The 16,450-nt window shown below is 40.4% G+C and overlaps 1 protein-coding gene across 5 annotated transcripts in view; it reads right to left on the bottom strand.

Annotated features, from left to right (window-relative positions):
• Positions 1-16,450, bottom strand: part of kmt2e (lysine (K)-specific methyltransferase 2E) — a 49,033-nt gene that overhangs the window by 7,150 nt on the left and 25,433 nt on the right. For 2 of the 5 annotated variants that reach the window (XM_051890818.1, XM_051890817.1), the window contains 14 exons: positions 15,440-15,551; positions 15,030-15,289; positions 10,379-10,518; positions 9,271-9,449; positions 8,453-8,491; positions 8,144-8,344; positions 7,911-8,041; positions 7,581-7,808; positions 7,059-7,311; positions 6,114-6,212; positions 2,883-2,954; positions 2,245-2,424; positions 389-715; positions 1-300 (listed from right to left, as the gene is read on the bottom strand). In XM_051890818.1, coding sequence (XP_051746778.1) covers positions 1-300; positions 389-715; positions 2,245-2,424; positions 2,883-2,954; positions 6,114-6,212; positions 7,059-7,311; positions 7,581-7,808; positions 7,911-8,041; positions 8,144-8,344; positions 8,453-8,491; positions 9,271-9,449; positions 10,379-10,518; positions 15,030-15,289; positions 15,440-15,551 — 2,521 coding nt within the window. The remainder of the gene's footprint in view (positions 301-388; positions 716-2,244; positions 2,425-2,882; positions 2,955-6,113; positions 6,213-7,058; positions 7,312-7,580; positions 7,809-7,910; positions 8,042-8,143; positions 8,345-8,452; positions 8,492-9,270; positions 9,450-10,378; positions 10,519-15,029; positions 15,290-15,439; positions 15,552-16,450) is intronic. The other 3 variants (XM_051890819.1, XM_051890820.1, XM_051890821.1) reach the window with 3 other exon arrangements.

Genomic DNA, 16,450 nt, shown 5'->3' with positions numbered 1-16,450 from the left:
CTTCTTGCAGGAGCCAGTGGTAGGTGGTGTTTCGGGCATTTCTCTCGAGCGTCGCCGTCCCGTAGGCACTCCAGGAGTGCTGGGGCTGCGGTTGGCTAGAAAAGGAGAGGAGAAGCGGACGTAGTGTTTGGGCGTGCTGTAGACGTGTGAGCTGCAGGCCATGCCCGGTAAAGAGTTCAGCTGTGTGGCCAAGACCTCAGGATCACTACTGATCCGCAACGGCCTCTCAGGCGGAGGTTCTGGGGTCCTCGAAGGTCCCCGCTCCTGTTTTTCAACACCCATCCACTCGCTAACTAAGTGCTGTTGGGACAGAGAATATGCAGTTGTAAAACTCTCAACAAACAGCTGTGACATGCTTTTTATGGAAGCTACTGGTGAGGAATTATACCTTTTTAGTTTTGGGGTACTTCTGTCCACTGCGGCATACTGGGGCGGGTGAGCAGCTGTGTGGTGGGCTGGTGTCAGGTGCATGTGATGGGGGAGCTTCAGCCTCAGGGGCAGAGGGAGTCTCTCCATCATGAGTTTCTGTTGTTAAGTGCTCTAAAGCATCACCAGGGGAACTAGGTGGCAAGTCGGAGCAGGTGCTGATCGTGCGTGCTCGCCGCCTCTGCTGTCCGATGTGAGTGCGGTTCCGCGAGAAGCTCTTCCTCTGTTTATTACGGCTCACCTTTGCTGGCTTCAGACCAGGCTCCTCCTTCACTACCTCTAGCATGGGCTAAAGGTCAAAACAATGAACGATTGTTTGAATGCTTACAATTAGGAATAAACACTTACAAAACTTACTTTTCAACAGTTTGGGGTAAAAATTTTTTAAAGAAATAAATACTTTTATTCATCTGTGACTCAACAGCCGCGTTTCCACTGTCGGGCCTCAAGCGGGCGTGCTAGTGCGTGCCAGGGCCAGTCGCGTTTCCACTGTCACTTCCGGGGCTTGATAGGGCCTCATCGGGGCTTCCTCTAGGCCAACGGTCAGGGTTTTTTGGCCCGCCAAATACCTTTGTCCAAAGCAGGCCAGTTCAGGCTTAAGGAGTGGTTACAAACAAAGGCGGAGTTTATCTGAGTCTGGAGACGGCAGCGCCACGGATGATTTATATACACCAGCTAACATCAGCATTAAAAACTTTTAAAACCATTTTAGCCCAAAACTCATTTTCAGACAGCAGTGAGTGTTTGAAATAACCTATGTTTGTGATCCGATGTGGATTCTGATCACCGTATAAGGCAGAAATATTTATATGAGATGCAAAAGTCTATGCACACTAACCATTACCATAGTAAACATGGTAAATACGACTGCTTGAAGAAATCAGACAAATCATATAGGCTAATCACAATGGTGTATTTATTTTATCTGTCAGTACATCTCGTCTCTTTATATATAGACTGTCTGATATCCATATTTAACTCCGCATATGTCATGAAATAAAGCGGGAGCTTCCCCGGTTTCTTTGGCTTAAAATATAACTGTATTGGGACTGTCACTGGAGAGAGTGCTAAAGCTCCTCAGGTTGTATTTTTGGTGGAAAATTTGTAGAAATTATCATTCTTTCTAAATGTGATGTCCTCTTACTTTTGTGAAATAAATACCACTTTATTTCTGAGTGATTAATGTGCAATTTTGACAAATTCATTCATTATGATCAATGTTTACCACAATAAGTGATACATTGATGCTTGGGTTATAAATCTTTTTTTTTTTTTTTTCGGGAAGGGAAGCGAAGTGGGAGAGAGAGAGTGGGGACGGGATCGGGACAGGACCACGAGCCGGGACTCGAACTCGGGTCGCCCGAAGCGCATTGGTGCTACATGTCGGCACGCTGCCCATGAGGCCATCGGCGCTGACGGGTTTTTAAATCTTTAAGTAAGCTACAAAAATGACAACAAACGGCCACTTTTATTCTGTTCGTTTTGCGATCTCTCTAGTTTCCAGTGATTTCTTTCTGATTAGTTTTTTAATAAAAACTTCCATTTGTTGGTGGGTTTGTGCGACATTGATCAAGAGAGGCATGTTACAGGCGGGTTTTAGTGAAGTGCTTCGGAGCTTCTGACGGTGGAAACGCAGCGTGGTTTTGGGCTCGGTGCTACAGGTGCTAGGCTATTAGCCCAGCCCATTGAAAGCCCTGGCTCGCACTGGCCCGACAATGGAAAAGCAGCTAATGTCAAGCTAGTCAGATTCAGTTATACAAGAAAACACATTACTGATTTAGCAATGCTTGCGTGTGTGCATCATTGAAGGTTACATACTTGTAAGATGGCAGGAGATTCAGCCTCAGGTGTAGCAGGGGGCTCTTCCTTAATCTCGCTGCGCCCACCAACTTCCCCTTTTGTGCCGATCCTCTCTAACGCTTGCTCCCTCCGCTTTTCTCTCTTCTCCATACGAGCAAACGCCTGCAGAATGGCCTCCATCTTCCTCTCTTCACGCGTCTACATAATTGACAAACAGAAATAAAGAAGGAAAGAAGACAACAGAGAAAGGCTGAGTCTATTTTCTGGCTGACAGTTGGGAACCCAGCTAGCCACTTAGTGCAATCAGCAGGCCATAGCCAGCAGCAAAGGTGGGAAAAGAGAGAAATGGGACACTTCTCTTCTAGTCAAGAGGAAACATAAGACACCCCCAAGGTGTGAGAGGTGGCATGTATGTGTGTGAGACAGTTTCTGTACTCTCTCATGTCCTACCAAAAAGAGCGGCAACAAATATCACACGAGGGTGTCTTGAGGTGGGCCATGTTGAGTGACTGAGGGTTGCATGCCTGGACTTCAGTCTCAGCATGGGGTCAGTGAGCACAGGACAGTGGGGTTAGTGTGTGGGTTCTCCTGTACAGTAACAGGCAGGGGAGTGGGTTGGGTTGGGGGTTGTTCAGGATATGAAGGGGTAGGTTTACCTCCTTGTTTCTCAGAGCTCTGCAGCAGGAAGCCCCTGCGCTGTGACGATGGGACTCCTCTGCCGGGCTGCCCTGAATGGTGCCGAAAGAGACAGCCATCAGGGTTTAAACACACACAGGCCTCCAGCTCGCTCACACCCCCATGCACACACTCATACGTATTAGCCTAGTCCTTATTGTATGGGTAGTGTGGTTGGGGTTTAGAGCTTCAGTATGGGCATACCACTGAAAGGTTGCCGGTTCTGGGCTGGAAGAATTGACAAACGATTTAGTTTTTAAACAAAAATCACTAACGTCTGAATAGGGGGGCGAGATCAAACTAGACTGGTGGGGGGAAAAAAACCCCAATGTGGTCTGTTGGAAGTGTCCGCTGCAATATAAATTCTGTTGAGCTACTCAAGCCAACTCTAAAAATTAAAATAATTTTATTTTCAGATATTTTTATTTACAGATATTCCTGAACAATGCATTTCCATGATTGTTTCAGGACTTTTCCAGTCAATTGTGATAATTGTATAAGGATTTTTAATAGGACAATTGATTTAACACGTTAATTTATTGAATTAGTTATGGAAAAAAATTATGTGTTAAAATTATTAACGGTCATTTCATACAGTTGATGGTGACGAACATGAAGCAGGGCAACAGTTTTCTGCGTGACGTAGCCTACAGAATGTGGTTTTATGCCTCTAAAATTTAAGATATTGGGGCAAAAATGCCCCTGTATGAGTTGTCTCATATTTATATCATATGATATAGTTAAGCAATATCACACAAGTTCTGTTTTTGTTTTCCGAATAGCACGAGTTCAAATGTGATACTGATTTTATACAACAGTTCAATAAATAAGTTAATATTGTGTTACATTTTAGACACAAGCTTTTGTTACCTATAAAGCCACAGCAGAACGATTTTGAGTCTCCGAGCAACACAGCGGTGTTTGTGAATGTATTCGCGTTTTGAATGAATCGGGGGAAACAATGATTCAATGGCCTATTCATAAAGAGTCATTTACTGAATGAATCGGTCGTTTGAATGACTCGGGGGAACCAACGATTCAATGGCCCATTCAGGGCTGCGTTTCTCAAAAGCATCACGAGCTGATCATAGAGACCATTGGTGGCAATGGTTCTATGATCTACTTAGACTTACAGTGCTTTTGGGAAATGCAGCCCAGAGCCATTTACTTCATTCCTGAATGAATCAGCCGTTTGAACGAATCAAATGAATGAATGACTAAATGACTTACTCATTTAGACATTTACTGCCACCTACTGGAAATTTTTGTTTCTTATTTAGAGTGCTATTTCATTAAAAAATAAATTTCATATTCCATATGAATAAAAACCCATTAAAAATATAGCTCACCCAAAAATGAAAATTCGGTCATCATTTACTCACCCTCATGACTGCTGTAGCCTAAAATGTTGTGTGTAATAAATTCTATGTTGAATCAAATATAATATTTCTTTCTAAAGCTACTTTTTGTAATGTCTATTTGATGTTTTTCTTATTAAACACAATAATGACTTTAAATTATGTCTTGGGGGTAATTTCTCAGCCAAATTTGATGTGCGATTAATTTGCGATTAAGTAGATTAATTAATCTCCACATCGTGTAATTAGATTAAAAATTGTATTCTCCTGACAGCCCTAATTTTTCATTTTAAAATCACAATTGCACTCTCAAAGAGTTACATAAATGCACTGAATTAAATTAATTGATTTAAAGCATGCAAAATTGCACCTAAAACTTGTAAATAAAAAGAAAAGAAAAAAAATTGTTTGTGAGCATGTTATGACTATTGTTGTCATTTGCTTCATTTTTCGAATAAAGTCAGTGAAATGGGGGCCAGTTCTGGGAAAGGTTCTCAAAACCCCAGACCAAGCACCAGCACCATTATGGCGGAATAGAGTTAGCAGAGAACTCAAATAAGATTTATAGGAAATCAGAATTGCCTTTGAATTGCTCATTTGTCCTGTTGCAGCAGAGAAAATAAAGAGAAAGCTTAGGGAATTCTCACAAATAATGCACCAGTCTGATACCTCGCTATTAATTTTTCTAGACAACACAACGTTGTTTATAGCCGTTAGCTATTTTCTGCATTTTTATGTTAATGGCATTTCAGGATTGGTTGTCAGTTTTATTTTCCTGAACATTCCAGCAGTTGCTGCCAACTTCTCAATGTTCAGAGCCTATTTTTCACACATTTTCCCATCTCCCTTTAACCATTCATGGCAAGCAAACAACAAAGCACTACACACAGTAATGGCCACACCAAAACATTCACATAAAACATGTACATGTTAAGTGAGAGAGTTACTACCCTCTCTAAGGTTGATCACAAGCTACTATGTAACCAACAGCCAATACTATTACATATCCAGACAGCTCCATGCACATTGGTCCGTGCATCAATTCGATTAAAATTAAGTTTCATTAAGTAAAACAATTCCCTGTTGGGATTTTTGCAACTTCACACTTCGCCTTTTAATTAGTCAAGAGTTTGACTTTGTAATTTACACCCTAAAATATTTTGAATGTCAAGTTTTTTGTTCAGTATTGTTGAATTTTGGTAGGAAGCGTTTTTTAAAAGATGCTTGATTGCACATAAATGGTAGTAAACGTGCCTGGCAATGGAAAGAGCTTTTAACATAAAAGAAATTTTAGACTGAAGACCAAATATATATGGGAATACTACAAAATTGGGTTCTATGTTAACAAGTAAATTAAAACACTGTCCTCCTAATGACATGCCCTGTGCTACAGTAATTTCAGAAGTGCAAACTCGCCGATCTTCCATTTAAGCGTGATCTCTCACTACTAACATGGTCTTGACATTTAGTCAGAAGAGAGAAATGACTGCAGAAGAAATACACGGTCTAGTTCTTAACGTTCCATCAGGGAAACCAAAGAGGCTCCATAAAAGATGAAATATGAAAAAGAAAAGACAAAGCAACAAGGATGAGTGCACTCGTGTTACCCTCCAGGAGGTTAAACTACACAGCGACAGGAACAGAGAAGCGGTGGCGGCAGCAGCAATATTAGCAGGAGGTTTAGAGGGGGTGGAGGGGGAAGAAAGGAATGGTGGAGCATTCTGGGAGCTGCCCAAATCACCACACACCGGGAGTCAGAACGAGGAGGGGGAAAAAGACAGGGGGATGGGGGCAGTAGCGTTTCCATGGCGACCGTGATTGCCATAGCGGTCGTTTTTCCCTGGACGCACTTACCATCTTCCTCCTCCTTTCTGCAATCTGCTCCTCTGACTCCATCTCTACTTCATTGCTAACGGAGGTTTTCTCTTCTAGATCCTCTATTAACTCAGGATCCTGCAAGAGGGGGAGAGGGGCCTTTATCATCGCCTGGCTACAGACCAGGAGAGGAGCAATAGAGAGGGAGAGAAAGTGTGGGAAGGGTCGATTCGTGCCCAAAGTGTGGCCGAGATCTTGGGTCAGGCAGACCAGATTGTACTTATGGGAATCTGTGCATCAGTTGCATCTACTAAACAGATCAGAGCGGATTTCCTGTTCTAACTGTGCCAGCATTGCTGACAACTCTTCCAGGATGTCCTGAAATTACGAGCACCAGGATGGCAAGGAGTTACGAGTGTGGATTTTTTTCACGCTTTCACAGCATGGCAAACAAGCAAGATTTAATATTCTGCCATCCGCCACCATTGAAATACAGAAACATAAGAGTAAAACAATGAGGAAATATGTTTTCTGGTGATCAGACACTGTAGTTAAGGCCAGAAAGGAGATGTGGATGAGTAAACAGACCATTAGAATGTCTGAAAATATCCAAAGAAAGAATCATGCACAGATTAATACACACGGATAATATTTACATGCAAACATAAAGGGTTTTTCGAGCTTTATAGATGATGGGACCCCCCACCCAGACTCTCAGCCAACCCAGGGACGCCGAATATATATATATAAAGCTAGATGTTCTCTGTTACACTTTATAATAACTTCATAAAAAAACATTAATATTATTTAGTGCTTCTCAGATTATTAGTTTAAAAGTATATTGAAAATGTCAAATTCTTCTCCTAGGACCTCCTGCAGTACCTTTTATGAATGAAGACGGGTGTGTGAGGCGGTTTTCTTTTCAACTTTTGAGGATAGGTATGAGATTAATTTCACTGACAGCACTTTGCAGGTCTATCGTACCTGATTGTTAGATATAGAGAGCCGGAGAGGAGAGAGTTTTCTCTGTTTGGCGTCATTGAGCGTTTTCCCCTTGGGCCCATCACAGTCCATCGTGAGGTTCTGGTTCTGTCCGCTCTCGTCCCGTGGCGGTTCTTTGTCCTTGCGGCCACGCCGTCGTGTGCTAGAGCCCAGATTCTCTGTAGGTTCCAAGTTATGCTTGAGCACAGGGCATTCCTGATTGCCTTTCACACACGCACAGTCCACCTTATATTTACTAAACAAGGCATGGAAAAAAGAAACAGAGAAAAGTGGGAACAGTCAGTTTTAAATAATGTTTGATGCTTTGCCACAGTGGACCAATCAGAATCAAGAACCACTTTCCCACCATCACGCCAAATCATTCTAAAAACGGTGAGGCCGTTTTTCTGGGCTGGATCAGCACGGTTAATCAACGAGAGCGGTTTGACCCGATGATGGAAAAGCAGGTAGAAGTATCATTACATGAGGTAACGGGTGATGCTCAGCCCTGGCGTGTGTGCTTACCAGCTGCCGTAGTCATAATCAAAGCCAATGGTGATCTCACTCCCCTTGGAGATGGACCTCAGAGAGTAAATGTATAAATGCAGCATGCCATCTTCGATCACGTGCCGCACCTCAGCATTGGGTGTGCAAGAGCGACGGATGAATCGGGCCTCATTCCCGAAGCTCCGTGCGTCCACGCACATTTCCAAGCCGTCAAACTTAGAGTAGAACAATACAAAAGGATACGGCCTGCAGACAAAACAACATTATAAACAAAAATACAAAGAAGAATGAATAAAAAAAACAAACAAAAAAAAAAACGTTCAGAAGCACAACGTGGCCTTTCAATACCTCTTAAAGAAGTAACCATTGGCCTCGAACTGCTGTCGTAGCATGACCTTCCCCCTGTACTCGATTATGAGCGAATCGGCAGCCAAGTCCCGCACAGCCTTCAAAATGCGCTTGTTCTTCTGTACGTGACTCTGGGAGGAAAAAGTCACAGTGAGTTTGTTGTAGCCACACACAACGCACCAAAAAAACTGACCAATATTGTGGTGGAATTTGTATATGTGACTATTTAATACCTCTACAGGTGGTTTGAAGGCTGCGGTGTGTGTATTGTAGGCTAGCGTTTTGCCATCTCGGGCTTCTTTGACTCTTAGCAGTATCTGCACTTCTTCACTGTACTGGTTACTGCTGGCTTCCTCATAGCGCTCCATCCACGACTTCATCTTATTCTCCCAAAGAGAGGGAGGATCTGTCGGCTCACACTCTGGAGCTGAGCCCTGAGGACGCACATATGCACAAGATGGTAAACATGCAGCCTAAGCATCTGCAACACACATTTGAATAGATATTTGGGACCTGCAGTTTGACAGCATTAGAGTACCCACCTTCACTCTAGATGATTTTCTAGAGCCTTCACGGAATGACTGAAAGACAAATACAAGGCGATATCAGACGTGAATGGGAAAAAAAATAAAATAAAAAAAATGGTAGTAACCCACTGACATTACATGATATTCAATTTGATACAGATACAGGACAGGGCTTAATTTTACATATTTAAAATTGACTACCATTTAAAAAGTTTGGGGTCAATAAGAATTTGTTTTTTATAAAATTTAATGAAAATGTAATAACTTGATCAAAAGTGACAGTAAAGACATTTATAATGCTACAAAAAAAATCTATTTCAATTAAATCTTGAATTTAAAAAAAAAATAATAATAATATATATATATATATATATATCTCACAGGTTACAATAAGCAGCACAACTGTTTTCAACATTGATAATAACAAGAAATGTTTATTGAGCAGCAAATCAGCATATTAGAATGATTTCTGAAGGATCATGTGACACTGAAGACTGGAGTAATGATGCAAAAAATTCAGCTTTGCCATCACAGGAATACATTTTAAAATATATATCAAAATAGTTTAAATTTGAAATAGTATTAAATTGTTTACCACTTGATCAAATAAATGCTGACAGTGAATCTTTCAAAAACATTTTCAAAAAAAAAAAAAAAAAAAAAAAAAATCTCACCGACCCCAAAATAGTCAGTATATATATAGTTAGTACAGTTCTTATGGATCCTTATGGAATAATACCATTAAAATTTAAATTAAAGAACATTAAAAAATAAATAAATAAAAATAACATTTTCATGTTTATGCTAAAAAGTGTTGGTTGTGTGATTCAGACCTTCTTGGCCCTGGCTGTAGCCGGGGGATCCTTTTCTCCGCTCTTCTTTCGTTTCTTATCAGCCTGTTTGTTGCCGAGACGTGCTGTTGTGAGCGTTATGCTGGTGGGGGTGTGCTGAAACGCTGTGTACAGCTCTAGTGGAACCTCATCCCCACTTTCTGTAGCACTGGTGTCCCCGTCTGCAACAATGACACAAAGTACATGAGCTTGTATACCAAATCCAACCCCCTACCACTGACAATTAACCCTCAAACTAAGTATAAAATAATGCCTGTTTGACCTAGAGCTGGGCAGTATGACCAAAAAACTATATTACAGTATTTTTTTTTAAAGATGAGAGAGAATGAGAATGAGCTTTATTGCCAAGTATGTTTACACATACTAGGAATTTGTTTTAGTGACAGAAGCTCCACAGTGCAACAGAGTGACAGTGACAAGAACAAGTAAGATTCTGGCAATTTCACTGTATATCACTATTTTTTTTTTTTTTTTCCACTGGACATTTATTGTGGCTTATTTTACTGTCAGAAGTACAGAGAATATAAAAACACTGTAAGGACAAATACAAATTTACTTTTAAAAAAATGGTGGTAATCAAATCAATTTATCAAACTTAATTTAGTATGGTGATGTTTGAAAAATACATATTGTTCGCAAAAATGAAACTGGTATACAGTATGAACCTGTTTACCACCCATCACTAGTTTGACCAAACACTTGTCCTCGAAAAGCAGTTTGACACTGAATCAAACTGCAGTTGTAATGCCTAACCAACTCCAGCAGGTGGCATTTGAGCTGGAGAGCTTAATATTTTCAATCTAAGGATATCTCTAGTAATTACTGACACCACTACAGGAGAGCTTCTTATAGAATTGCCTGTAAAGATTTTAGGAGGGTCAGGTTTATATTTCATGTTATACAAAAGCTCACGTGATCATGTATACATATAGTGTTTATATACAGTGTCATCAGACTCTAAAGATGCTTATCTGGAACTGAACTGTGGGAAAAAGCAGTAGTGGCATTGTTTCTGTGGGAGAGGCTGAACGTGTCTATAGGTGTGTTTGTTTATGTGCATGCATGGAGAAAAAAAAAAAAAAAAACTCACCAGACATGTTCTCTCTCTTCCTGGTTTGCAGTAGGATGGCGTGCTCTCGGTCCAGAGTACGTGGCTGACAGCGCTCACACAGGTAGGTCTCGGGAATGTGCTGCCGGTCGATCCCCATGCAGTCTATGTGCTGCCACACACTAATACACAAAGCCAAAGAGAGATACGGGTGAGAAGTTTCACTCTTTTGGTATTGGCTTTTGACTGTGAACAAAGTGACTGACAGATCTTACTATCTAAACATTCAATCAACTGTCTAAACTAGTTTTCATCTACACTCAGAATTCCCAGCACTGTTACATGTCCTGTTGACAGCACTAATCTCAAACGAAGAATGTGATCTTATAATCTCAGCAAACATTAATGTCACTGTTTAGAGAGCAGAAAACAGGCAACGCTGCATAAAACGATCGTAGTATTTCAAAAGAATAAAGCTAGAAAACCAAAATAGATTTTCAAGAGCCTTTCTGGGCTTTTTTCAAACCTTGCATAAAACACACAGCCTACTGTCTAATTACGTTAAATTAAATACTTGACATATATAGAATATATTCTATATAGAGAGACGGTGCACTCATATTATTTATGAATGGGAGAAAGTCACTGCGTCACTGCAGCTGCTGTTAGAAGCTCCGGTTGTTATAGAAACAGTCAATGTGCGCATAGGACTGCACATACGCATTGGCTGGTCTAGTCTGAAAAATAAGCATTTTTAACGCTATTTGGGCATAAGAAACATTTATGAGGGAGTTCGTCAGATTTTGTTGCTGATTTGAAATATGTTATTTAATTGCATTTTCAGCAAGCAATTTTTGAGATTTCAAGATTCCCCTGTTCAAGTAGATAGGACTTGGTCTTGGATGCCTGAAAATAGCTGCCTAGAAGCGTTGCAAATATGGCTGCCGAGTGAACAGACTTTTCTTGTAAGGGACTTTGCACAAAATGAAATATCTAAACAATTATGGATATTACTCAAAATCAACATCAAGATAGAAAACAAGAAAATAATGTACAAAAATCACAACACAAATACTTTGCTGAAATGCATTTAAAATAAGGACTGGTCACTATGTTAGATTATATAGCTTTCTACTAGGAATGCATCGATACCACTTTTTCCAGAACAAGGACGATATTTTCACTTCATTTGTAATTTTTAAATATTTTAGGTAGAGAAACCAAAATAATATGAATCGCATTCATTGATTTTATTTGTTTAGCAAATATATAATTTATCTTTCATTTAACAGCACAGCGTGTATATAGAGCTGCTTCAGCAGGGCTCAATGCTAAAGATCTTTTTCTACTGGCCTGGGCAGCGTTTGCCAATAGCATCGTAAGCCTAAGATGATCGTAGAACCATTGCCACCAATGGAGCTGCGATCAACTTTCAATGCTTTTGGGAAACGCTACCCTGGTTGGGTCAGTGGTTCAAATGTTTAGGTACCAGTGAAATATCACAACTCTCTATTACAATTTTGATATTACAGCAAAAACTACTATCCTAATTAATGTAAATGTTAACATTATTAAAGACAAGCAAACAGTCAGTAATAAAATAAGAACAAATAATCCAATTAAAAATAGCACAAATAAATACAATAGAACAAAGATACAAATGAAATAAACTGTGCTTTAGGTTCTCAGGTAGGTCTAAGGCCACATACATACTAAGTTTCAGGAGTGACAACCACATTTAAATGTGGGAGTGAATCCCCAAAATTATCGTTATGTGCGTACGGAACACAACGAAAATGCGATGATTGACAGCTTGGAAACAATAGCAATGTTCTGCCATCTCTCGTGTTTGGTATCCGTTATTGTGACCAAAGTAATATTACAGTGACAAAACACTCATTTTCAGCAATTTAACAAAACATAGTTGACGAAGGCGTCATGTTTTGTTTATGCTTGTACAGCCTGTTTCACACAGAGCGCGCTCTTTCTGTGTTGCCATGATCACTCATCATAAGCATTTTTGGGCTTGATGCTTAAGCTCGTCTCTTAAAGTGAACGGGTATATGGAGTTATTAAAGTGAGCAGACATGAATGACAATATTTTGGTTTTATTTTCAGCATAAAGCATGTGGATTTATCACGGTTTATTATAGGCTTGTTCTTGTTCGCTGATTTTTCTATCCAGATCTGGCAACACGAATGAATCAAGGCTCGTGCTTTCCCTGTGATTCACCGCGCATACAGAAGAGAGACACATCTCCGATGCACGTTAAAAATGTCAACTAGTTGTTCAGTTCGGTTCCGTACACACTGCATAGAATTTCTGTAAATGCGGTTGACACTACCTGTATTTTACTGAACTGTGTGTGTACAGAATGCGATTAAGCACTAAAAGGTGAACTGACAACCGAATTTAGCTGCAGTGTGTACATGGCCTAAAAGTAGTTTTCAGGTACAGAATTTGAATAATTCTGAAGTAATCAAATGTTAAATAACACCGCATATGATCTTCACTGTATAAATTAAATAAAAAATGAATCTTTATTTAAGTTACAAAAGTCATTCAGTCAAGAGCAGTGAGTGATTTCTTTGTCCTTTGTTGTTTGATTAACATTAAAAACACAGTAGCAGGTTTATTCAGCTGCTGTCCCTTTAAGACTGAAAGCACGGAACTAATATACTGTTACACACACATTTTGATTACGTTCACTTAAGATAACGTGAAAGAATTCAATGCAGTATTTAAACGTTGTCTAGCTTTCTGGGCTCGCACTTCGGAAGTTTGTGCACAGTAAACTTCTTGTCCTGTAAAAATGTAGGGAACCACTCGTTACACATAAATCATGTAACAGTTTTTACGTACATATAAGACTTTGTTTTAATTCAAATGACGCATGTGTGCTGAGTGAGCGATCAGCAATCAGAAACAGAAGTGGCACTCTCTCTTTTTACCGTCAGTTAACGTTAGTAAGATGTGCCTCGTATTAACTTCTTTGCTATTGACATATCAGACCGAACTACAAACTTTTCAGAAATGTCTGTGAAAAAGGGATGAACGCTCGACAAACTCATGGGTCTGTGCCAGGGGTGCGACAGTTCACTGAGGGGAGAAGAGAAAAAATAAAAATAAAAATATCGAACTGTTCGGTTCTCCACCGTACAGTTCGGCACGCGCTTGCACAGCGGTTTATCCCAAATCTGACAACGCATCTACAATATGGTTTGCTAAAAACAACAACGTGTAAAACAGACAGACGGATTCGGCTAATGTATGTTTCAGTCGATGGGTATGCATTCTAGTTTCCCAATACGTTACAACAGCGATGATCAAAAGAACATGGACAAAACAGTCACACGGTCAATGACGTACCGAAAGCTCTATGATTTACACCGTCATCACCCGGGTGTTGATAGCGCGCGAGCGCAGGTGAGACCTGAACATCTCACGTTGCTATCTGTGTTTAAACTAAACTCATTTAAACCATGCCAATTTAAACTTTCATCCATAAGACACGAAAGAGAACTTGCGCGCGCTGTGAGGAGATTTGTGTACGTGCAAATACTCTTTCAAGTCTTGCACCTAAATGGACAAGTTCACACAAAAATGATGTCAACATGCCCATCTTAGCGAATATCCTAACAAACATAGTAGGTTATGTCTTAAGAGAAAAACGAGACAGACAACGCATGTGAATCAGTATCAGTGTATTGGATCTTTGAATTATGTCTTAAAGGGAAAGCAGTCTAATATTCCTGCTCTCTGTGTTTTAATGTTAATCATGTGTCTTTATTTGACAACTGTCCTATTTTTTTTTTTACTGAACACAGCACATACCGAACTGTACCGAAACCGTGACCCTCAAACCGTGACCCTCAAACCGTGATACAAACCGAACCATGAGAAATCTGAACCATCCCACCCCCAGTCTGTGCCACTGCGCGCTCAACCCACTCCGCGTTTCATTTATCAGCTCGCGCACAGCAGCTGTATAGCTGTAAATATTTAATTTGTTTAACATTCTATTAATTTGATACATTTACTTGGACATCCTTCTCCGATATATAAATTCTGCTCTCTGTTTGCTTTGTTGTCAGTGTTTATTTCTCACAAGCACTGTACTATACACACTGCATGGTATTGGTTGTTGAAATCTGAGCATTTTAATGAGCACAGTATCGGGCCCAATACCAATGTTGGTATTGGTATCGGTGCATCCCTACTCTCTACCATCTAGAAAAGAGTTTTACAAAATATAAAATATTACATTTAGCTAAAATGTAAATTTAAGAGTACAAATAATGCAAACCTAAAAATAAATTATTATAACATGGGCATTTTTACCCTACATCTGGGGCATCTTTGCCCTTTTAAACTATTTTTGACAAAATAAAGCCATCTACTACCTAGAAAATATTTTTTTGAAATACCAATTACAACATTAAAAACCTTTATTATAAAACTTATTTAATTTTCAATATTATGATTTGCATCTACCCTATATTTAAAATATCTAGGACATTTTTGTCACTCTGTGGTATCTTTGCCCTCTTAATTTCTGACTGTATAAGACTCAACGGTTGTACTGTACACAACTTTTAGACACTTCAAGCTAGATATGCAACTCACAAGGTTTTGAAACACAGCCATGAACATCATAATTACACATATAGACGTAGTTTGAACATGTCCTACCTGCACTTGTCGCAGCAGATCATGTAGCCATCGTCATGGGTGAAGCCGCAGATGCAGCGTGTGATGTCAGCACCGTAGCTGCCGTCTTCCGAGGTGCTGAGCGTGGTGCCACGCGACGCCTCGTCCTGCCCGCCGGGCACGAACAAGTTCTCGCCTGGCCGGCCGCCGGACACAAACAAACTCTCGCCCGGTCGGATCAGCACCGAGGGAGGCGGGGACGCCGGCGGGGTGGGTGGGGGTCGCGCCCCATAATTATGGTCCTGTCGAAGAGCGCAGGAGGAGGAACCATTAGAAAGTCGTTAAGCAAAAGCATGATCAGATAACACAGAATGTAGATAAGCAGGTCAAGGCTCTAAAGGTGTGTAAGTGCAGCAAGGTGTGTGGCGTGTTTGCTGGGGGATGATACTTACGGCATAAGGCAGACCGATGTAGCCGTGGGAGTGGTGGGAGCTGCTGCTGTAAATCTGGTGAGGGTAGCTGGACTTCTCAACTACCACAGAGCTCGCCTCCACAGATTCTGGTCTACTCCATATACACAAACACACAAGAAAAAAAAAGAGAGAGGCCGGAATGAGGAACAAGTCTGACAAGGCGTGTGTTTTTAAAGCATACACACACACACAAAAAAAACAAAAAAAAAACAGGTTTGACGGCAGTGAAACACAAGGGAAAGGAAGAACAAAGATTAACAAAGCTTGCTGGTTAGCAAGGAGAAGTTCATTCACCAACGTATCAAGTTTTTTTCTTCACCAGTGAATGCATATTTTAGTAGGACAAAGAACATGATAGACCTCAGTAGTGACCTGCTATCTGTACACACGTGTGTGTGTGTCCTGTCATGCCCTCAACTGGCGGGACGCAGCTTGTAGAAAGTGAAATAACAGGATCACACATCTCTAATCTCACAATTAAGTCTGTCACAAACCCAAACCCTATCTTTTCCACACAAACATGCCCAATGAAAGGGCCCTCGCTTCCACATGTTTTTAGAAAGCGAATGAAATGAATGGAAGACGATTTAGAGTAAAACCAGAAATGGCAGGAGTGTTTTGGTGTATGAAATTGGCAGCAAAGGGGCCTTTAATGCCAAGTTTTATTGGCAGAATGTGCAAAAAAGGACATGTATAGAAAGAAGGACCCTTACAGACAGATTTACAATCACGTATATAAACATAACAGTGATTTTCTCACACAAAACCTTTCAAGGTCACATAGCCACTTTAATACCAGTATAGAAACAGATTACACGTTTAACCTGACACCAGAGTACTCACATAAACAACGGTTACGGTAATTTGCATATCACTACATTTCTGTTCATGAAGCAAGCATGTGCTTGAGAGACGACACAAAAACAAGCACATACGTACTTCAAAGGTACCATAGTTCTTAATAAAACGGGAAGATCCCCCCAAAAAAGG

The sequence above is a fragment of the Ctenopharyngodon idella genome, chromosome 4 (assembly GCF_019924925.1).
Source record: "Ctenopharyngodon idella isolate HZGC_01 chromosome 4, HZGC01, whole genome shotgun sequence".
Taxonomy (NCBI): Eukaryota; Metazoa; Chordata; class Actinopteri; order Cypriniformes; family Xenocyprididae; genus Ctenopharyngodon; species Ctenopharyngodon idella.
This window is presented reverse-complemented; position numbering and strand designations above follow the sequence as displayed.